We start from the raw sequence: 22,873 nt of genomic DNA, 5'->3' as shown, positions 1-22,873 counted from the left end.
GTGTATTTAACTTTTTAAACATTAAATTTTTTTCTAACCCAATTTTCCATATTTAGAAAAATAAATCAAAATCCTATAACTAACATCACAATGCAGAAAGAAAAAAAAAACACTAAAGTTTTGATTTTTTTTTTGACAAAACAAAACGGTAGGTTTGATTTGAAATCTTAGTTATTCAACGTTGAAATCACAACAAACTCATAATTCATAAATCATTCTCCAAATTCAAAATCTCTCAATCCCCAAATTCTCTCTTTCTATCTCTCTCACACTCCTTTGAAACACAACATTCCTTTTTAACTCTAAATTCAGAGATAGTTTCTTGATTAGGGTTCATAATCGATTATAATCCCCAAATAGTCTCTTTCTATCTCTTTCACTATCGCTACTTTAATCTTTCATTATCACTAATTCATAATCGATTCATTCTGCCCAATTTGTTTTCTCTTTGAGACGCTCTTTCCTTCTCCGTCATTCATCAATACGCAACGCTAAAAAAACTCACAACACGTTCGTGTAACTCGCTCACTCGACTCGTTCGCGTAACTCGTTCTCTCCGGTTTCGATTTTTTCATCATGCCGAAGGCTAAAGTTGATTCCAAACCCGCTGATAACAGGTAAATCGTTTCTATCCGTTCTCTTCTTTTTTCTTTTTTGCGATTTTCTGATTTTGATTTTTAGGTTTTAGATGAACAATTTTCATCAACAATTTGTAATGAATCGTTCGATCTGGTTTTTATTTCGATTTGAATCTTGAATTAATTTGATATATATGATTTCTTTTTTGTCTGATGATGTATGATTTGAATCTTGAATTAATTTGATGTCCATATATGATATATCTGCTTATCATTTTGTTATTTCACTTGGTTTTTTTACTTAAAAATGACATTTTTTTTATTGCCATATTATCTTACTATTTATGATAAGATTCGATTCACATTCATTGTAGCAGTGTAAAGTTTTCATCATTGATTAAAAATGACATTTTTTTACTGTCCATATATAATTTTCATCTGATTTTGGGGATGCTTCAACATTGATTTTACTTAGGATTATGAGATATAATTATAGTTGAAAGTTTTTGTAGCCACATTCATTGTTCATTGTAGCAGTGTAAAGTTTTCATGAAGTTAAGATGCTTGTATCTTTGCATTCAATGTCTGCTCAGCTTTTTTCTTTTTTCTTTTTCTGTCTTGCCATTAAATCTAATGTAGGGAATATGTTTTGGAAATGTGTGGAAATAAGCAGTTTCATTTGGTAGTTAACTATCTTCTATAGGGAAATCAGAGCTAGTTACTTGTGGAAGTTTGAGTTAACAGTTTTGTGTGGTACAATAACTAGAGTAATTTAATAACCCTCAGATAAAGCTAGTAAGTAACATTAGATAGAACAATACTGCTATATCCTTGATTAATTTTGAATTAAGAAAAGAGTAAATTGAGAAGCAAAGTTGTAACTGGCAATCAATTCAAACAGTTGATAAATGAAGGAAAATAAGAGTCAGGGATAATAATTAATAACTAGAGATACCAAAAGGAAATGTGAAGAGATTTCACTTTGTTTTGTGTTCCAGTCTTCAATTTCACATGAAGAACAACCATCTCTGGTTTCTGTCAATGGTAATAGTTTAAACAACAAGGAAAAATTCCAAGCGACCACAATAGGAATTGTAATTTACATTACTACCTGCCGATTAAGCTGTTTTAAAAAAGGAAAGGAGTGGATTTTTTGTCCAAATGAAAAAGGTGTAGGATGTTAATATACTCCCAATTTGTAAGTGATAAGTGGGAGTATTTTAGCAGCTTCTCCTTAACCACCATACACACATAATAAATATTTATATTTATTTATTTTGCAAACTATTTTATTTAGGGGCTTCGTACTCGAGAAGAAGATAGAGTTTCTAGCCATCTTTTGCTCAAGGTGTGTAGCAGATTTGAGAAAAGAAGTGAATCTTTTTGTTTTGCTATTTATTTGCATTTCCATATTTTATTGTATAAGAACATTGTAGATTCCATAAAATGAGATCAGGAATATTTGGAAGCTAAACTTTATTTTATTCCTTTCATATTTGTTTTAATATCTTAATTTTTTTTGTCTTTCTTTTTATTCCTTTCATTTTTCTGTTCTAGGCTATTGCAAATGCATGTAAGGTTCCTTCAAACGCTATTCCGGAGTTGAGTGAATCAGATGTATCTGATGAATGTGAAAAGCAATTCAATGAAGATCAAGAGTTAGAACAACTTATAAACCGTCAAATATGCTTCAAGATTTATCCATTTAGAAGTGGTATAGTTAAGGTTTGTACTTCGTTTAACTCCTTCCACTGTGGCCCTGGTATTCGGTCTCTTTCTAAACTTAATGACGTTGCAAATTTGAAATTGTGTTGGGAGCTTGTTCAATCCAACTTGCATTGGGCCTAGTTTCTAAGGAATAGAGTTCTCAAAAACTCCAAACCAATCAATTATCATGTCTTTTCATCAATTTGGCCTAGTTTGTTCTAATACTTCTAACTGACTTGTGGTTATACTGTGACCCTTAATACTATGGCATAATATAGTAGTAATTGAAATGCTGTTGCGAAGACTTTATATTATGTCTACAGACAACAATTTAGAACTATGCTAGCAACATCGATGTTCTTATATTAAGGTAATGTGCTGGATGTGTCCCTCGGTGTCCCTAAATTGAGATTATGTCCCTCGGTGTCCCTAAATTGAAAATATGTCCCTCGGTGTCCCTAAATTGAGCTTATGTCCCTCGGTGTGCCTAAATTGAGCTTATGTCCCACGGTGTGCCTAAATTGAGATTATGTCCCTCGGTGTGCCTAAATTGAGCTTATGTCCCTCGGTGTGCCTAAATTGAGTTTATGTCCCTCGGTGTCCCTAAATTGAGCTTATGTCCCTCGGTGTGCATAAATTGAGCTTATGTCCCTTAGTGTCCCTAAATTGAGCTTATTTCCCTCGATGTCCAAATTGAGCATATGACCCTTGATGTCCCTAAATTGAGCTTACGACCATCGATGTCCCTAAATTGAGCTTACGACCCTCGATGTCCCTAAATTGACCTTATGTCCCTCAATGTCCCTAAATAGAGCTTATGTCCCTCGATGTCCCTAAATTGAGCTTATGTCCCTCGGTGTCCCCAAATTGAACTTATGTCCCTCGGTGTCCCTAAACTGAACTTATGTCCCTCGATGTCCCTAAATTGAGCTTATCCCCTCGGTGTCCCTAAATTGAGCTTATGCCCCTCGGTGTCCCTAAATTGAGCTTATGCCCCTCGGTGTCCCTAAATTGAGCTTATGCCCCTCGGTGTCCCTAAATTGAGCTTATGCCCCTCGGTGTCCCTAAATTGATCTTATGTCCCTCGATGTCCCTAAATTGAGCTTATGTCCCTCGATGTCCCTAAATTGAGCCTATGTCCCTCGTTGTCCCTATATTGAGCTTATGTCCTTCGGTGTCCCTAAATTGAGCTAATGTCCCTCGATGTCCCAAAATTGAGCTTATGTTCCTCGGTGTCCCTAAATTAAGCTTATGTCCCTCGGTGTCCCTAAATTGAACTTATGTCCCTCGGTGTCCCTAAATTGAACTTATGTCCCTCGAGGTCCAAATTAAGCATATGACCCTCGATGTCGCTAAATTGAGCTTATGTCCCTCGGAGTCCCTAAATTGAGCTTATGGCCCTTAGTGTGCCTAAATTGAGCTTATGTCCCTCGGTGTCCCTAAATTGAGCTTATGTCCCTCAACGTCCCTAAAATGAACTTATGTCTCTCGGTGTCCCTAAATTGAGCTTATGTCCCTCAACGTCCCTAAAATGAACTTATGTCCCTCGGTGTCCCTAAATTGAGCTTATGTCCCTCGATGTCCCTAAAGTGAGCTTATGACCCTCGGTGTCCCTAAATTGAGCTTATGTCACTCGATGTCCCTAAATTGAGCTTATGTCCCTAGATGTCCCTAAATTGAGCTTATGTCCCTCGGTGTCCCTAAATTGAACTTATGTCCCTCGAGGTTCAAATTGAACATATGAACCTCGATGTCCCTAAATTGAGCTTATGTCCCTCGGAGTCCCTAAATTTAGCTTATGTCCCTCGACGTCCCTAAATTGAACTTATGTCCCTCGACGTCCCTAAAATGAGCTTATGTCCTTCGATGTCCCTAAAATGAGCTTATGTCCTTCGATGTCCCTAAATTGAGCTTATGTCCCTCAACGTCCCTAAAATTAAGCTTATGTCCCTCGGTATCCCTAAATTGAGCTTATGTCCCTCGATGTCCCTAAATTGAACTTATGACCCTCGCCTGTCCCTAAATTGAGCTAATGTCCCTCGATGTCCCAAAATTGAGCTTATGTCCCTCGGTGTCCCTAAATTGAGCTTATGTCCCTAGGTGTCCCTAAATTGAGCTTATGTCCCTCAACGTCCCTAAAATTAAGCTTATATCCCTAAATTGAACTTATGTCCCTCGTTGTCCAAATTCAGCATATGACACTCGATGTCCCTAAATTGAGCTTATATCCCTCAGAGTCCCTAAATTGAGCTTATGTCCCTCGGTTTCCCTAAATTGAGCTTATGTCCCTCGGTGTCCCTAAATTGAGCTTATGTCACTCGGTGTCCCTAAATTGAGCTTGTGTCACTCGGTATCCCTAAATTGAGCTTATGTCCCTCAACGTCCCTAAAATTAAGCTTATGTCCCTCGGTGTCCCTAAATTGAGCTTATGTCCCTCGGTGTCCCTAAATTTAGCTTAGTCCCTCGGTGTCCCTAAATTGAGCTTATGTCCCTCAACGTCCCTAAAATGAGCTTATGTCCCTCAACGTCCCTAAAATGAGCTTATGTCCTTCGATGTCCCTAAATTGAGCTTATGTCCCTCGGTGTCCCTAAATTGAGCTTATGTCCCTTGATGTCCCTAAATTGAGCTTATGACCCTCTGTATCCCTAAATTGAGCTTATGTCCCCGTTGTCCCTAAATTGAGCCTATGTCCCTCGTTGTCCCTAAATTGAGCATATGTCCCTCGGTGTCCCTAAATTGAGCTAATGTCCCTCGATGTCCCAAAATTGAGCTTATGTCCCTCGGTGTCCCTAAATTGAGTTTATGTCCCTCGGTGTCCCTAAATTGAGCTTATGTCCCTCAACGTCCCTTAAATGAACTTATGTCCCTCGGTGTCCCTAAATTGAGATTATGTCCCTCGATGTCCCTAAATTGAGCTTATGACCCTCAATGTCCATAAATTGAGCTTATGTCCCTAAATTGAGCTTATGTCCCTCGCTGATCCTAAATTGAGCTTATGTCCCTAGATGTCCCTAAATTGAGCTTATGTCCCTCGGTGTCCCTAAATTGAACTTATGTCCCTCGAGGTTCAAATTGAGCAATTGACCCTCGATGTCCCTAAATTGAGCTTATGTCCCTCGGAGTCCCTAAATTTAGCTTATGTCCCTCGACGTCCCTAAATTTAGCTTATGTCCCTCGACGTCCTTAAATAGAACTTATGTCCCTCGACGTCCCTAAAATGAGCTTATGTCCCTCAACGTCCCTAAATTGAGCTTATGTCCCTCAACGTCCCTAAAATTAAGCTTATGTCCCTCGGTGTCCCTAAATTGATCTTATGTCCCTCGATGTCCCTAAATTGAACTTATGACCTTCGCCTGTCCCTAAATTGAGCTAATGTCCCTCGATGTCCCAAAATTGAGCTTATGTCCCTAGGTGTCCCTAAATTGAGCTTATGTCCCTCAACGTCCCTAAAATTAAGCTTATATCCCTAAATTGAACTTATGTCCCTCAATGTCCAAATTCAGCATATGACACTCGATGTCCCTAAATTGAGCTTATGTCCCTCGGAGTCCTTAAATTGAGCTTATGTCCCTCGGAATCCCTAAATTTAGCTTATGTCCCTCGACGTCCCTAAATTTAGCTTATGTCCCTCGACTTCCCTAAAATGAGCTTATGTCCTTCGATGTCCCTAAAATGAGCTTATGTCCTTCGATGTCCCTAAATTGAGCTTTTGTCGCTCAACGTCCCTAAAATTAAGCTTATGTCCCTCGGTATCCGTAAATTGAGTTTATGTCCCTCGATGTCCCTAAATTGAACTTATGACCTTCGCCTGTCCCTAAATTGAGCTAATGTCCCTCGATGTCCCAAAATTGAGCTTATGTCCCTCGGTGTCCCTAAATTGAGTTTATGTCCCTTGGTGTCCCTAAATTGAGCTTATGTCCCTCAACGTCCTTAAAATTAAGCTTATATCCCTAAATTGAACTTATGTCCCTCGATGTCCAAATTCAGCATATGACACTCGATGTCCCTAAATTTAGGTTATGTCCCTCGGAGTCCCTAAATTGAGCTTATGTCACTCGGTGTCCCTAAATTGAGCTTAAGTCACTCGGTGTCCCTAAATTGAGCTTATGTCCCTCAACGTCCCTAAAATTAATCTTATGTCCCTCGGTGTCCCTAAATTGAGCTTATGTCCCTCGGTGTCCCTAAATTGAGCTTAGTCCATCGGTGTCCCTAAATTGAGCTTAGTCCATCGGTGTCCCTAAATTGAGCTTATGTCCCTCAACGTCCCTAAAATGAGCTTATGTCCCTCAACGTCCCTAAAATGAGCTTATCTCCTTCGATGTCCCTAAATTGAGCTTATGTCCCTCGGTGTCCCTAAATTGAGCTTATGTCCCTCGATGTCCTATATTGAGCTTATGACCCCCTGTATCCCTAAATTGAGCCTATGTCCCTCGGTGTCCCTAGATTGAGCCTATGTCCCTCGGTGTCCCTAAATTGAGCCTATGTCCCTCGGTGTCCCTAAATTGAGCCTATGTCCCTCGGTGTCCCTAAATTGAGCTAATGTCCCTCGATGTCCCAAAATTGAGCTTATGTCCCTCGGTGTCCCTAAATTGAGCTTATGTCCCTCGGTGTCGCTAAATTGATCTTATGTCCCTCGGTGTCCCTAAATTGATCTTATGTCCCTCAGTGTCCCTAAATTGAACTTATGTCCCTCGAGGTCCAAATTAAGCATATGTCCCTCGATGTCCCTAAATTGAGCTTATGTCCCTCGGAGTCCCTAATTTGAGCTTATGTCCCTCGGTGTCCCTAAATTGAGCTTATGTCCCTCGGTGTCCCTAAATTGAACTTATGTCCCTCAACATCCCTAAAATGAACTTATGTCCCTCAACGTCCCTAAAATGAACTTATGTCCCTCGGTGTCCCTAAATTGAGTTTATGTCCCTCGGTGTCCCTAAATTGAGCTTATGTTCCTTGCTGTTCCTAAATTGAGCTAATGTCCCTCGATGTCCCAAAATTGAGCTTATGTCCCTAGATGTCCTTAAATTGAGCTTATGCATTAGAGGCTTTGAGTTTGTTGAATACACATGAATGTTTACATAAACTTGCGCTTTAACGAAGATGTTGTGTTTCAAATTTCAATAGCCATGTCTTCGTACATATTTTTAAGTGTCTGATCTATATTGATGGTTCAATAGAATAGTTGCTGACTTCTGTAATTGTTATTTAGTGTTGCACTAGCTGTGGATAATCCAGAAATGTTTAATCGGATTGCAAAAGCGTTTAATTTGAAGGCTTCAATGAGATTTATTATTCTTCTGTTGGGAGAAAAATCAAACCTGGTCAATGAAGGAAACAAGGAAGTGCCAATCTTTACATTCACGGAAGTCATAAATTTTGGAAAAGAGAGCCGCAGGTCATTGTTTGAGTCTCATAATGCTAGTATGTCAGCTGGATCTTCTCTTCAAGTTCATCTTATGTGTGTGTGTATATATAAATTGTTACCTTTTGTTATGTCCGTGTGTGTAAGAATTACTGCTAGTGGGAGGATGTTCCCATAGAAAAATTCAAAAGAAAAAGAGTGGTCTAAATATGTGGTGAGATTTCCCGATGTTAATGCAAATCTGAGATAGGAATGACCACTTAGAAACCAAAAATGTAACTGTGTCCCAATTGAGATAGATATGCTAATATTCTTCTTGTTCTTTTTATACATTCTTTTTCTTTATTTGTTCATTTATTATGCAAAGGAGACGATATTGGTCATTATGTTAATTACCAAAAGCAGCAGTAATCGGGCTCTCTACAACTCATGTGTTTGCAGGGAAGCACTATGTGTTTGAAGCAATAAAATCTGACGACATTGCTACCCTTGTATACACAAGTGGAACTACTGGAAATCCAAAAGGTGTTATGCTAACCCATCAGAATCTTTTGCATCAGGTTTGCAATCTTTCATAAAGTTTATCGTGACAATTTGGCAATGGTTCTTGCAGACAAGCCATGATGACTTTTATTAAAAAAAGTAGTAGATAAAACTATCATAGGAACGTGGCTTATGAATTATTGAAGCAGTGACCCAAAAGCCTGTTGTTATTAATTGTGGAAAGATTAGTTGTGGCTTGATTCTTGTCTTTACACATAGCACTGATGCTGTATATGTATATCATGTCTTAATGACTAGATTAAATTTTATTCGGACATTGTACCTGCTGAAGTTGGGGACAGATTTCTAAGCATGCTGCCTCCTTGGCATGCATATGAAAGAGCTTGTGAGTATTTCATTTTCTCACGCGGTGTTGACCAAGTATATACAACTGTGAGAAACTTGAAGGTATTATTACTTAAATCATATTTTTCATCTATGATATGTCATCAAAGAACACACATTGCCTCATTTATTAATATGCAGTACTCTTTTTTTTCTAGGATGATTTGGGACATTACCAGCCGCATTACTTGATTTCCGTTCCTTTAGTTTATGAGTCTTTGTACAGGTAACTTCTTTTCCGAGGAATTGTATGAATATAGTTCATTGTATTTAATACCACTTGTGAATTGCACTTATTATTTTTCCTGATTCCTCTGTAGTGGGATCCAGAGGCAGATTTCTACAAGCTCCCTTGTTAGAAAGCTTGTTGCACTGACATTCATAAGGGTCAGCTTAGGGTACATGGAATGTAAGCGAATTTATGAGGTCTGATTTTCAACTCTTTGAATAAGTTCTAACAACATTATCAAAATCATTATTCTTTGCTTTCTATCTATTATGATTGTCTATGCTTTAGAAAAAACTTTTTTATTTAAAAGAAAGAAGAAATCGATAAGGGCTGTCAAATGGGATAATCCAAAGAGCCCAGAGAAATGTGGGTGGGATTGCATTTTTCTGTTACGATAATACGGTAATATTAAATTTCTTTCTGGTTTGGTCACTCACACACACTTCATCTAAGTTGCAGACTTGCATAATATTCCATCAAAAATACCTCTGTTTTTTTTCATTTTTTTTTTCCTTTAGATTAAACAGGTATATAGTATTTCTAATTCTGGCTGAAGATAATAAATTTTGAAGATGTTTGCTGGGTAACTGTTTGATAAAGAATCAGAAGTCGCCTTCCTATCTCTATGCAATGTTGGATTGGCTATGGGCAAGAATTATTGCCACAATATTATTTCCTATTCATATGCTGGCAAAGAAACTTGTCTACAGTAAAATCCATTCAGCTATTGGAATTATAAAGGTCTTGTATTGTTTACCATGCTTTATAATTAAGTTATTTTATTGGCTTAACTACACATTTGGTCTCTTACGTTTATTTTAGGTTTCAATTTGGTCCCTATGTTAGCGGTCAACACTCGGTGGGATTTAGTCCCACATCAGATAGATAGGACTCTTGAGAAGAGTTTATAAAGAGGAGGCAATCCTCACCTTACAAGCCGGTTTTGTAAGGACGAGTTAGACCTCGATATTCGTTACACCTTACGTTTAAAAAGTATCAATTTGGTCCCTTACGTTTCCATTAGGTTTCAATTTGGTCATTTCCGTAAGTTTTGTCACAAACACCGTATGAACTATACACGTGTCAATGTGTCAAAGTGTCCACGTGTCTGTCCACATATGTGAACTGACTGCCACATGTGACAAAACTATGGTGAGGTCTTCTTAGGATGCAACAGGAGCAGAAGTTAAAAATGTTAAGTGTGGAAGATGGACGTGGCCGTGGTATGGTCCCTTTGGTTAGACAAAAACAATAGAGTTTTCAAGAGATTGTTTACACAATCCAAGCATAATTATGAGTTATTCTAGTTTTGCAAAAGAACAAAAAACCAATGTGCAAATGTCTGGAGTCTATCTGTCTCTCAGTTTCCTCTTTTTTTTTTGGTTGTTGTACAGTTGTAGAAAATGATGACTTCTATGCTCATAATAAGCAAAACCTTCTCTCTCTATGCAGGCTGGAATAAGTGGTGGTGGTAGCTTACCTTCTCACGTCGACAAGTTTTTTGAGGTTTGATACTTCTCATGTGTATTACTCTCAAGCAGGGATTGTCCTTTTTGACATTCTTCTCACATTTTCTTAATCATATGCAGGCTATTGGTGTGAAATTGCAGAATGGATATGGTTTATTTTGAGCCTATGTCCCTCGGTGTCCCTAAATTGAGCTTATGTCCCTCGGTGTCCCTAAATTGAGCCTATGTCCCTCGGTGTCCCTAAATTGAGGCTATGTCCCTCGTTATCCCTAAATTGAGCTTATGTCCCTCGGTGTCCCTAAATTTAGCTTATGTCCCTCGGTGTCCCTAAATTGAGCCTATGTCCCTCGGTGTCCCTAAATTGAGGCTATGTCCCTCGTTGTCCCTATATTGAGCTTATGTCCCTCGGTGTCCCTAAATTGAGCTAATGTCCCTCGATGTCCCAAAATTGAGCTTATGTCCCTCGGTGTCCCTAAATTGAGATTATGTCCCTCGGTGTCCCTAAATTGAACTTATGTCCCTCGAGGTCCAAATTAAGCATATGACCCTCGATGTCCCTAAATTGAGCTTATGTCCCTCGGTGTCCCTAAATTTAGCTTATGTCCCTCGGTGTCCCTAAATTGAGCCTATGTCCCTCGGTGTCCCTAAATTGAGGCTATGTCCCTCGTTGTCCCTATATTGAGCTTATGTCCCTCGGTGTCCCTAAATTGAGCTAATGTCCCTCGATGTCCCAAAATTGAGCTTATGTCCCTCGGTGTCCCTAAATTGAGATTATGTCCCTCGGTGTCCCTAAATTGAACTTATGTCCCTCGAGGTCCAAATTAAGCATATGACCCTCGATGTCCCTAAATTGAGCTTATGTCCCTCGGAGTCCCTCGGAGTCCCTAAATTGAGTTTATGTCCCTCGGTTTCCCTAAATTGAGCTTATGTCCCTCAACGTCCCTAAAATGAGCTTATGTCCTTCGATGTCCCTAAATTGAGCTTATGTCCCTTGGTATCCCTAAATTGAGCTTATGTCCTTCGGTGTCCCTAAATTGAGCTTATGACCCTCGGTATCCCTAAATTGAGCTTATGTCCCTCGGTGTCCCTAAATTGAGCCTATGTCCCTCGGTGTCCCTAAATTGAGCCTATGTCCCTCGGTGTCCCTAAATTGAGCCTATGTCCCTCGGTGTCCCTAAATTGAGCCTATGTCCCTCGTTGTCCCTATATTGAGCTTATGTCCCTCGGTGTCCCTAAATTGAGCTAATGTCCCCCGATGTCCCAAAATTGAGCTTATGTCCCCCGGTGTCCCTAAATTGAACTTATGTCCCTCGAGGTCCAAATTAAGAATATGACCCTCGATGTCCCTAAATTGAGCTTATGTCCCTCGGAGTCCCTAATTTGACTTTATGTCCGTCGGTGTCCTTAAATTGAGCTTATGTCCCTCGGTGTCCCTAAATTGAGCCTATGTCCCTCGTTGTCCCTATATTGAGCTTATGTCCCTCGGTGTCCCTAAATTGAGCTAATGTCCCTCGATGTCCCAAAATTGAGCTTATGTCCCTCGGAGTCCCTAATTTGACTTTATGTCCCTCGGAGTCCCTAATTTGACTTTATGTCCCTCGGTGTCCCTAAATTGAGCTTATGTCTCTCGGTGTCCCTAAATTGAGCTTATGTCCCTCGGTGTTCCTAAATTGAGCTTATGTCCCTCGGTGTCCCTAAATTGAACTAATGTCCCTCGAGGTCCAAATTTAGAATATGACCCTCGATGTCCCTAATTTGAGCTAATGTCCCTCGGTGTCCCTAAATTGAACTTATGTCCCTCAACGTCCCTAAATTGAGCTTATGTCCTTCGATGTCCCTAAATTGAGCTTATGTCCCTCGATGTCCCTAAATTGAGCTTATGTCCCTCGATGTCCCTAAATTGAGCTTATGTCCCTCGATGTCCTTAAATTGAGCTTATGACCCTCGCTGTCCCTAAATTGAGCTTATGTCTATCAGAGTCCCTAAATTTAGCTTATGTCCCTCGGTGTCCCTAAATTGAGGTTATGTCACTCGGTGTCTCTAAATTGAGCTTATGTCCCTCGGAGTCCCAAAATTTAGCCTATGTCCCTCGACGTCGCTAAATAGAGCTTATGTCCATCGACGTCCCTATAATGAGCTTATGTCCTTTGATGTCCCTAAATTGAGCTTATGTCCCTCGGTGTCCCTAAATTGAACTTATGTCCCTAGGTGTCCCAAAATTGAGCTTATATCCCTAGATGTCCCTAAATTGAGCTAATGTCCCTCGATATCCCTTATTTGAACTTATTTGAGCTTATGTCCCTAGATGTCCTTAAATTGAGCTTATGTCCCTCGGTGTTCCTAAATTGAGCTTATGTCTCTCAATGTCCCTAAAGTGAACTTATGTCCCTCGGTATTCCTAAATTGAGCTAATGTCCCTCGCTGTTCCTAAATTGAGCTAATGTCCCTCGATGTCCCAAAATTGAGCTTATGTTCCTAGATGTCCCTAAATTGAGCTTATGTCCCTCGGTGTCCCTAAATTGAACTTATGTCCCTCGAAGTTCAAATTGAGCATATGACCCTCGATGTCCCGAAATTGAGCTTATGTCCCTCGACGTCCCTAAATTGAGCTTATGTCCCTCGACGTCCCTAAAATTAGCTTATGTCCTTCGACGTCCCTAAATTGAGCTTATGTCCTCGGTGTCCCTAAATTGAACTTATGTCCCTAGGTGTCCCTAAATTGAGTTTATGTCCCTCGATGTCCCTAAATTAAACTTATGACCCTCGTCTGTCCCTAAATTGAGCTAATGTCCCTCGATGTCCCAAAATTGAGCTTATGTCCCTCGGTGTCCCTAAATTGAGGTTATGTCACTCGGTGTCTCTAAATTGAGCTTATGTCCCTCGGAGTCCCAAAATTTAGCCTATGTCCCTCGACGTCGCTAAATAGAGCTTATGTCCATCGACGTCCCTATAATGAGCTTATGTCCTTTGATGTCCCTAAATTGAGCTTATGTCCCTCGGTGTCCCTAAATTGAACTTATGTCCCTAGGTGTCCCAAAATTGAGCTTATGTCCCTAGATGTCCTTAAATTGAGCTTATGTCCCTCGGTGTCCCTAAATTGAACTTATGTCCCTCGGTGTCCCTAAATTGAGTTTATGTCTCTCGATGTCCCTAAATTGAACTTATGACCCTCGCCTGTCCCTAAATTGAGCTAATGTCCCTCGATGTCCCAAAATTGAGCTTATGTCCCTCGGAGTCCCTAATTTGACTTTATGTCCCTCGGAGTCCCTAATTTGACTTTATGTCCCTCGGTGTCCCTAAATTGAGGCTATGTCCCTCGTTATCCCTAAATTGAGCTTATGTCCCTCGGTGTCCCTAAATTTAGCTTATGTCCCTCGGTGTCCCTAAATTGAGCCTATGTCCCTCGGTGTCCCTAAATTGAGGCTATGTCCCTCGTTGTCCCTATATTGAGCTTATGTCCCTCGGTGTCCCTAAATTGAGCTAATGTCCCTCGATGTCCCAAAATTGAGCTTATGTCCCTCGGTGTGCATAAATTGAGCTTATGTCCCTCGGTGTCCCTAAATTGAACTTATGTCCCTCGAGGTCCAAGTTAAGCATATGACCCTCGATGTCCCTAAATTGAGCTTATGTCCCTCGGAGTCCCTCGGAGTCCCTAAATTGAGTTTATGTCCCTCGGTGTCCCTAAATTGAGCTTATGTCCCTCAACGTCCCTAAAATGAGCTTATGTCCTTCGATGTCCCTAAATTGAGCTTATGTCCCTTGGTATCCCTAAATTGAGCTTATGTCCTTCGGTGTCCCTAAATTGAGCTTATGACCCTCGGTATCCCTAAATTGAGCTTATGTCCCTCGGTGTCCCTAAATTGAGCCTATGTCCCTCGGTGTCCCTAAATTGAGCCTATGTCCCTCGGTGTCCCTAAATTGAGCCTATGTCCCTCGGTGTCCCTAAATTGAGCCTATGTCCCTCGTTGTCCCTATATTGAGCTTATGTCCCTCGGTGTCCCTAAATTGAGCTAATGTCCCCCGATGTCCCAAAATTGAGCTTATGTCCCCCGGTGTCCCTAAATTGAACTTATGTCCCTCGAGGTCCAAATTAAGAATATGACCCTCGATGTCCCTAAATTGAGCTTATGTCCCTCGGAGTCCCTAATTTGACTTTATGTCCGTCGGTGTCCTTAAATTGAGCTTATGTCCCTCGGTGTCCCTAAATTGAGCCTATGTCCCTCGTTGTCCCTATATTGAGCTTATGTCCCTCGGTGTCCCTAAATTGAGCTAATGTCCCTCGATGTCCCAAAATTGAGCTTATGTCCCTCGGTGTCCCTAAATTGAACTTATGTCCCTCGGAGTCCCTAAATTGAACTTATGTCCCTCGGTGTCCCTAAATTGAGTTTATGTCTCTCGATGTCCCTAAATTGAACTTATGACCCTCGCCTGTCCCTAAATTGAGCTAATGTCCCTCGATGTCCCAAAATTGAGTTTATGTCCCTCGGAGTCCCTAATTTGACTTTATGTCCCTCGGAGTCCCTAATTTGACTTTATGTCCCTCGGTGTCCCTAAATTGAGCTTATGTCTCTCGGTGTCCCTAAATTGAGCTTATGTCCCTCGGTGTTCCTAAATTGAGCTTATGTCCCTCGGTGTCCCTAAATTGAACTAATGTCCCTCGAGGTCCAAATTTAGAATATGACCCTCGATGTCCCTAATTTGAGCTAATGTCCCTCGGTGTCCCTAAATTGAACTTATGTCCCTCAACGTCCCTAAATTGAGCTTATGTCCTTCGATGTCCCTTAATTGAGCTTATGTCCCTCGATGTCCCTAAATTGAGCTTATGTCCCTCGATGTCCCTAAATTGAGCTTATGTCCCTCGATGTCCTTAAATTGAGCTTATGACCCTCGCTGTCCCTAAATTGAGCTTATGTCTATCAGAGTCCCTAAATTTAGCTTATGTCCCTCGGTGTCCCTAAATTGAGGTTATGTCACTCGGTGTCTCTAAATTGAGCTTATGTCCCTCGGAGTCTCAAAATTTAGCCTATGTCCCTCGACGTCGCTAAATAGAGCTTATGTCCATCGACGTCCCTATAATGAGCTTATGTCCTTTGATGTCCCTAAATTGAGCTTATGTCCCTCGGTGTCCCTAAATTGAACTTATGTCCCTAGGTGTCCCAAAATTGAGCTTATGTCCCTAGATGTCCCTAAATTGAGCTAATGTCCCTCGATATCCCTTATTTGAACTTATTTGAGCTTATGTCCCTAGATGTCCTTAAATTGAGCTTATGTCCCTCGGTGTTCCTAAATTGAGCTTATGTCTCTCAATGTCCCTAAAGTGAACTTATGTCCCTCGGTATTCCTAAATTGAGCTAATGTCCCTCGCTGTTCCTAAATTGAGCTAATGTCCCTCGATGTCCCAAAATTGAGCTTATGTTCCTAGATGTCCCTAAATTGAGCTTATGTCCCTCGGTGTCCCTAAATTGAACTTATGTCCCTCGAAGTTCAAATTGAGCATATGACCCTCGATGTCCCTAAATTGAGCTTATGTCCCTCGACGTCCCTAAATTGAGCTTATGTCCCTCGACGTCCCTAAAATTAGCTTATGTCCTTCGACGTCCCTAAATTGAGCTTATGTCCTCGGTGTCCCTAAATTGAACTTATGTCCCTAGGTGTCCCTAAATTGAGTTTATGTCCCTCGATGTCCCTAAATTAAACTTATGACCCTCGTCTGTCCCTAAATTGAGCTAATGTCCCTCGATGTCCCAAAATTGAGCTTATGTCCCTCGGTGTCCCTAAATTGAGCCTATGTCCCTCGGTGTCCCTAAATTGAGCCTATGTCCCTCGGTGTCCCTATATTGAGCCTATGTCCCTCGGTGTCCCTAAATTAAGCTAATGTCCCTCGGTGTTCCAAAATTGAGCTTATGTCCCTCGGTGTCCCTAAATTGAACTTATGTCCCTCGAGGTCCAAATTAAGAATATGACCCTCGATATCCCTAAATTGAGCTTATGTCCCTCGGTGTCCATAAATTGAGCCTATGTCCCTCGTTGTCCCTATATTGAGCTTATGTCCATCGATGTCCCTAAATTGAGCTAATGTCCCTCGATGTCCCAAAATTGAGCTTATGTCCCTTGGTGTCCCAAAATTGAACTTATGTCCCTCGGTGTCCCTAAATTGAGCCTATGTCCCTAAATTGAGCCTATGTCACTCGGTGTCCCTATATTGAGCTTATGTCCCTCGGTGTCCCTAAATTAAGCTAATGTCCCTCGGTGTCCCAAAATTGAGCTTATGTCCCTAAATTGAACTTATGTCCCTCGAGGTCCAAATTAAGAATATGACCCTCGATATCCCAAAATTGAGCTTATGTCCCTCGGAGTCCCTAATTTGACCTTATGTCCCTCGGTGTCCCTAAATTGAGCATATGTCTCTCGGTGTCCCTAAATTGAGCTAATGTCCCTCGATGTCCCAAAATTGAGCTTATGTCCCTCGGTGTCCCTAAATTTAGCTTATGTCCCTCGGTGTCCCTAAATTGAACTTATGTCCCTCGAGGTCCAAATTAAAAATATGACCCTCGATGTCCCTAATTTGAGCTTATGTCCCTCGGTGTCCTTAAGTTGAACTTATGTCCCTTAATGTCCCTAAAATGAACTTATGTCCCTCGGTGTTCCTAAATTGAGCTAATGTCCCTCGGTGTCCCTAAATTGAACTTATGTCCCTCGAGGTTCAAATTGAGCATATGACCCTCGATGTCCCTAAATTGAGCTTATGTCCCTTGGAGTCCCTTAATTTAGCTTATGTCCCTCGACGTTCCTAAATTGAGCTTATGTCCCTCGACGTCCCTAAAATTAGCTTATGTCCTTCGACGTCCCTAAATTGAGCTTATGTCCTCGGTGTCCCTAAATTGAACTTATGTCCCTAGGTGTCCCTAAATTGAGCTTATGTCCCTCGATGTCCCTAAATTGAACTTATGACCCTCGCCTGTCCCTAAATTGAGCTAATGTCCCTCGATGTCCCAAAATTGAGCTTATGTCCCTCGGTGTCCCTAAATTGAGCTTATGTCCTCGGTGTCCCTAAATTGAGCTTATGTCCCTCGATATCCCTAAATTGAACTTATGTCGCTCGACATCCCTATAATGAGCTTATGTCCTTTGATATCCCTAAATTAAGCTTATGTCCCTCGGTGTCCCTAAATTGAACTTATGTCCCTCGGTGTCCCTAAATTGAGCTTATGTCCCTCGATGACCCAAAATTGAACTTATGACCCTCGCCTGTCCCTAAATTGAGCTTATGTCCCTAGATGTCCCTAAATTGAGCTTATGTCCCTCGATATCCCTTAATTGAACTTATGTCCCTCGATGTCCAAATTCAGCATATGACACTCGATGTCCCTAAATTGAGCTTATGTTCCTTGCAGTCCCTAAATTGAGCTTATGTTCCTTGGAGTCCCTAAATTGAGCTTCTGTCCCTCGGTTTCCCTAAATTGAGTTTATGTCCCTCGGTGTCCCTAAATTGAGCCTATGTCACTCGGTGTCCCTATATTGAGCTTATGTCCCTCGGTGTCCCTAAATTAAGCTAATGTCCCTCGGTGTCCCAAAATTGAGCTTATGTCCCTAAATTGAACTTATGTCCCTCGAGGTCCAAATTAAGAATATGACTCTCGATATCCCTAAATTGAGCTTATGTCCCTCGGAGTCCCTAATTTGACCTTATGTCCCTCGGTGTCCCTAAATTGAGCATATGTCTCTCGGTGTCCCTAAATTGAGCTAATGTCCCTCGATGTCCCAAAATTGAGCTTATGTCCCTCGGTGTCCCTAAATTTAGCTTATGTCCCTCGGTGTCCCTAAATTGAGCCTATGTCCCTCGGTGTCCCTAAATTGAGCCTATGTCACTCGGTGTCCCTATATTGAGCTTATGTCCCTCGGTGTCCCTAAATTAAGCTAATGTCCCTCGGTGTCCCAAAATTGAGCTTATGTCCCTAAATTGAACTTATGTCCCTCGAGGTCCAAATTAAGAATATGACCCTCGATATCCCAAAATTGAGCTTATGTCCCTCGGAGTCCCTAATTTGACCATATGTCCCTCGGTGTCCCTAAATTGAGCATATGTCTCTCGGTGTCCCTAAATTGAGCTAATGTCCCTCGATGTCCCAAAATTGAGCTTATGTCCCTCGGTGTCCCTAAATTTAGCTTATGTCCCTCGGTGTCCCTAAATTGAACTTATGTCCCTCGAGGTCCAAATTAAAAATATGACCCTCGATGTCCCTAATTTGAGCTTATGTCCCTCGGTGTCCTTAAGTTGAACTTATGTCCCTTAATGTCCCTAAAATGAACTTATGTCCCTCGGTGTTCCTAAATTGAGCTAATGTCCCTCGGTGTCCCTAAATTGAACTTATGTCCCTCGAGGTTCAAATTGAGCATATGACCCTCGATGTCCCTAAATTGAGCTTATGTCCCTTGGAGTCCCTTAATTTAGCTTATGTCCCTCGACGTTCCTAAATTGAGCTTATGTCCCTCGACGTCCCTAAAATTAGCTTATGTCCTTCGACGTCCCTAAATTGAGCTTATGTCCTCGGTGTCCCTAAATTGAACTTATGTCCCTAGGTGTCCCTAAATTGAGCTTATGTCCCTCGATGTCCCTAAATTGAACTTATGACCCTCGCCTGTCCCTAAATTGAGCTAATGTCCCTCGATGTCCCAAAATTGAGCTTATGTCCCTCGGTGTCCCTAAATTGAGCTTATGTCCTCGGTGTCCCTAAATTGAGCTTATGTCCCTCGATATCCCTAAATTGAACTTATGTCGCTCGACATCCCTATAATGAGCTTATGTCCTTTGATATCCCTAAATTAAGCTTATGTCCCTCGGTGTCCCTAAATTGAACTTATGTCCCTCGGTGTCCCTAAATTGAGCTTATGTCCCTCGATGACCCAAAATTGAACTTATGACCCTCGCCTGTCCCTAAATTGAGCTTATGTCCCTAGATGTCCCTAAATTGAGCTTATGTCCCTCGATATCCCTTAATTGAACTTATGTCCCTCGATGTCCAAATTCAGCATATGACACTCGATGTCCCTAAATTGAGCTTATGTTCCTTGCAGTCCCTAAATTGAGCTTATGTTCCTTGGAGTCCCTAAATTGAGCTTCTGTCCCTCGGTTTCCCTAAATTGAGTTTATGTCCCTCGGTGTCCCTAAATTGAGCCTATGTCACTCGGTGTCCCTATATTGAGCTTATGTCCCTCGGTGTCCCTAAATTAAGCTAATGTCCCTCGGTGTCCCAAAATTGAGCTTATGTCCCTAAATTGAACTTATGTCCCTCGAGGTCCAAATTAAGAATATGACTCTCGATATCCCTAAATTGAGCTTATGTCCCTCGGAGTCCCTAATTTGACCTTATGTCCCTCGGTGTCCCTAAATTGAGCATATGTCTCTCGGTGTCCCTAAATTGAGCTAATGTCCCTCGATGTCCCAAAATTGAGCTTATGTCCCTCGGTGTCCCTAAATTTAGCTTATGTCCCTCGGTGTCCCTAAATTGAACTTATGTCCCTCGAGGTCCAAATTAAAAATATAACCCTCGATGTCCCTAATTTGAGCTTATGTCCCTCGGTGTCCTTAAATTGAACTTATGTCCCTTAATGTCCCTAAAATAAACTTATGTCCCTCGGTGTTCCTAAATTGAGCTAATGTCCCTCGCTGTTCCTAAATTGAGTTAATGTCCCTCGATGTCCCAAAATTGAGCTTATGTCCCTAGATGTCCCTAAATTGAGCTTATGTCCCTCGGTGTTCCTAAATTGAACTTATGTCCCTCGAGGTTTAAATTGAGCATATGACCCTCGATGTCCCTAAATTAAGCTTATGTCCCTCGGAGTCCCTTAATTTAGCTTATGTCCCTCGACGTTCCTAAATTGAGCTTATGTCCCTCGACGTCCCTAAAATTAGCTTATGTCCTTCGACGTCCCTAAATTGAGCTTATGTCCTCGGTGTCCCTAAATTGAACTTATGTCCCTAGGTGTCCCTAAATTGAGCTTATGTCCCTCGATGTCCCTAAATTGAACTTATGACCCTCGCCTGTCCCTAAATTGAGCTAATGTCCCTCGATGTCCCAAAATTGAGCTTATGTCCCTCGGTGTCCCTAAATTGAGCTTATGTCCCTAGGTGTCCCTAAATTGAGTTTATGTCCCTCGATATCCCTAAATTGAACTTATGTCCCTCGACATCTCTATAATGAGCTTATGTCCTTTGATGTCCCTAAATTAAGCTTATGTCCCTCGGTGTCCCTTGAAGGTGTGAAAACACAAGAAGGGGGGGGGGGGTTGAATTGTGTTTTAGTCAAGTTTAAAACTTTTACAAGTTCTTAACTTAACTACAACAGCAGCGGATAGATAACACAATAAAACAAGTTAAGAGAGAGAGAGAGAGAGATCACACTAGCAATTTATACTGGTTCCTCTCACAAAACGAGAGTAGTCCAGTCCCCTTGCACTTCCAAGGGATTTCACTATAATCACACAAGATTACACCTGCTCAAGCACACAAGCAAGAGACTTCTCAACAATGCTCAAGCACACAAGCTTAAGACTTCACACTTAAGCACACAAGCTTAAGTTTCCTCAAGTAATAGTAAAGTATATGAAGATATACAAATGCTCTTAGAAGAACCTAAAGAGAGCAAATACAAAGAGTACAGAGTATTTGACTAAAGTGCAAAAACACTTGATAAGAGGTTCAGAGCTTGTATACACATAATTCAGAGTTTGTTCAGCGCACGTTCAATCCTTAATAATTGTATATTTAATGCAGCTGATCCTTCTAGTATATATACCACCAGAAAAGAGTCGTTGCAAAAAGAACCGTTGGAGTTGATAAACTTTTGTCTTCAAGCAGTCTGTCTTGATGCAGTTTGTTTGTATCTAAACTGAGTAAGAGTTTCAGATACTTTGACTACTGCAGAGTGGACTTTCCTTATTCAGCTAACAAGTCTGAAGACCCACGTTCTCAAGTTAGGACAGACAAAACGAGAGTAGCTGAACTGATCAGGCTTGAAAGGTCCTTTTCTTCATTGGTAGAAGAGTTGACTTGCAAAGGGAATCTTCACAGATATCAAAAAGATCTTCAGAGGTTGATGAGGCTTTAGTCACTCAAGAAGTTCTGAAGACTTCATCATCTGAAGGTTGTAACTTCTGAAGTCCAACATCTTCTGAGCGCTTGTGAACTTCTGAATTCACATCCTCTGAGCTTCACTCAGAGCTTATCTGATGTTTATATCTGCGCACTTAAAATAAATTTTTAGTCCTTCCAATTGTTTATTAATACTTTGTTATCATCAAAACCTTTATAGATTTAGGGGCTAACATTTTTAAATCGATTTTGTTCCAACAATCTCCCCCTTTTTGATGATGACAAACATAAGTATTAATTGACAATTGTTGTTAAATTAACTTATCATGTTTCTCTTAGGTTTATGAGGTTTGCAAGCTCCCCCTAAGATTGATACTCCTTAAAGCCAAGGCTTTAAGTTTTATCCATGATATTTTAATTTAGTATAAGATTAAGATAATTTGAAATAAAACAAATTTCATATCTTTCTTTAGAGTGAGAGGTTTGCAAGCTCTCCCCTTAAGTCTCATAAGGCTAAGTTAAAATTGCACTCTTAACTTATCCTTACTTATGAAATTTATTTCAGTTTCAACTAACTTAGTCTCCGCATTGAAATACGTAAAACAACTTAAAAGTAACAACTTTTAACTTAACGGATAAAAGCGAGATAAAAGTGTGGTTTCAGTTTTGAAACTTATCACTTATCAATTAATGCGTAACTACTCCCCCTTTTGTCATTATCAAAAAGTAAAAAAAATTTATATAACCAAGACAGTGAAAGAAGACGAGTGGTTGTTACAAAGGTGAATTTATTTCAAAGACAAAAAAAAAAACAACGCGCTTAAAAGTTTATAAAAAGGTGAACGAGTTAACATGCCTTCTTCACGTAAAAACAAGAATAAACGAGTAAATCAAGAGAGATTAGGAAGAATGAGAAGGTTTAGTTCACGCATTGCAGAGTTTCGGAGAAAGAAAGAAGAAGAAAAACGCGAAAAAGATGAGAAAGATAAAGAAGACAACAAGAAACCACAAGATGCTGAGATAATAATCATCTCATCAGATTCTGAAGCTGAAGAGAATGAAGATGATGCTGACTATGTTGAGTTCTTGGCTGGCTATGTTCCAGAAGAAGAACAAGAAGAAGAAGAAGAAGAAGAGCAGAACCCAGATCCCATAGAAATTTCATCAGAGGATGCTGAGGAGAAATCTGAGATTTCTTCTGAGTATTATCCATCTGATTAGGATTAGGTTGTCTTTTTCTTTTTCTTTTTACCAATGTACTCAACATTGTTAGATCATTAATAAAAATTTTCGTTTTAAAAGCATCTTGTGTTCTTATGTTCTTATTTATCAAAGAAAATTAGCACAAACAAAAAATATAACAAACCACATAACTAAGTGAAAATCCGAAATAAGAAATTCTGCAGACAAAGTAAAGAAAATATGAATAACAAGTTCAGAAAACAAAAAATAATCAAGCAAAACATAAACAAAACAACTTGAAATATATAAACCAGACAAATAAAATTGTTCAGAAGATAACAAGAAAAACAAAAACAGCTTAAAACAAG

The 22,873-nt window shown here is 40.5% G+C and overlaps 1 protein-coding gene across 3 annotated transcripts; it reads left to right on the top strand.

Moving 5' to 3' along the window:
* Window positions 1–193: 193 nt before the first annotated feature.
* Window positions 194–9,515, top strand: LOC123908318 (probable acyl-activating enzyme 16, chloroplastic). Of its 3 annotated transcripts, XM_045958928.1 has the most exons (8): window positions 196–617; window positions 2,136–2,303; window positions 7,493–7,704; window positions 8,087–8,205; window positions 8,447–8,596; window positions 8,692–8,759; window positions 8,854–8,959; window positions 9,073–9,515. In XM_045958928.1, exons 3-8 carry the CDS (start codon window positions 7,521–7,523, stop codon window positions 9,106–9,108), a joined length of 663 nt encoding a protein of 220 aa, XP_045814884.1. In that variant the 5' UTR covers window positions 196–617; window positions 2,136–2,303; window positions 7,493–7,520; the 3' UTR covers window positions 9,109–9,515. The 3 variants fall into 3 exon arrangements, with proteins under 3 accessions (XP_045814883.1, XP_045814884.1, XP_045814885.1); XM_045958927.1 differs by lacking the exon at window positions 2,136–2,303 and having other exon boundaries at window positions 194–617; XM_045958929.1 differs by lacking the exons at window positions 196–617; window positions 2,136–2,303 and adding an exon at window positions 2,312–2,655.
* Window positions 9,516–22,873: the final 13,358 nt, after the last annotated feature.

This window comes from Trifolium pratense, linkage group LG2 (assembly GCF_020283565.1).
Source record: "Trifolium pratense cultivar HEN17-A07 linkage group LG2, ARS_RC_1.1, whole genome shotgun sequence".
Classification (NCBI taxonomy): Eukaryota; Viridiplantae; Streptophyta; class Magnoliopsida; order Fabales; family Fabaceae; genus Trifolium; species Trifolium pratense.
The sequence above is the reverse complement of the archived record's forward strand: the minus strand, read 5'-3'. Positions and strand labels throughout refer to the sequence as shown.

Bases quoted from the DNA above. Each gene is read 5' to 3' on its own strand.
- LOC123908318 (XM_045958927.1), top strand. From the start codon at position 577: ATGCCGAAGGCTAAAGTTGATTCCAAACCCGCTGATAACAG. The intron at 8,597-8,691 runs GTATTATTACTT...TTTTTTTTCTAG, and splicing joins CAACTGTGAGAAACTTGAAG to GATGATTTGGGACATTACCA. The intron at 8,760-8,853 runs GTAACTTCTTTT...ATTCCTCTGTAG, and splicing joins GTTTATGAGTCTTTGTACAG to TGGGATCCAGAGGCAGATTT.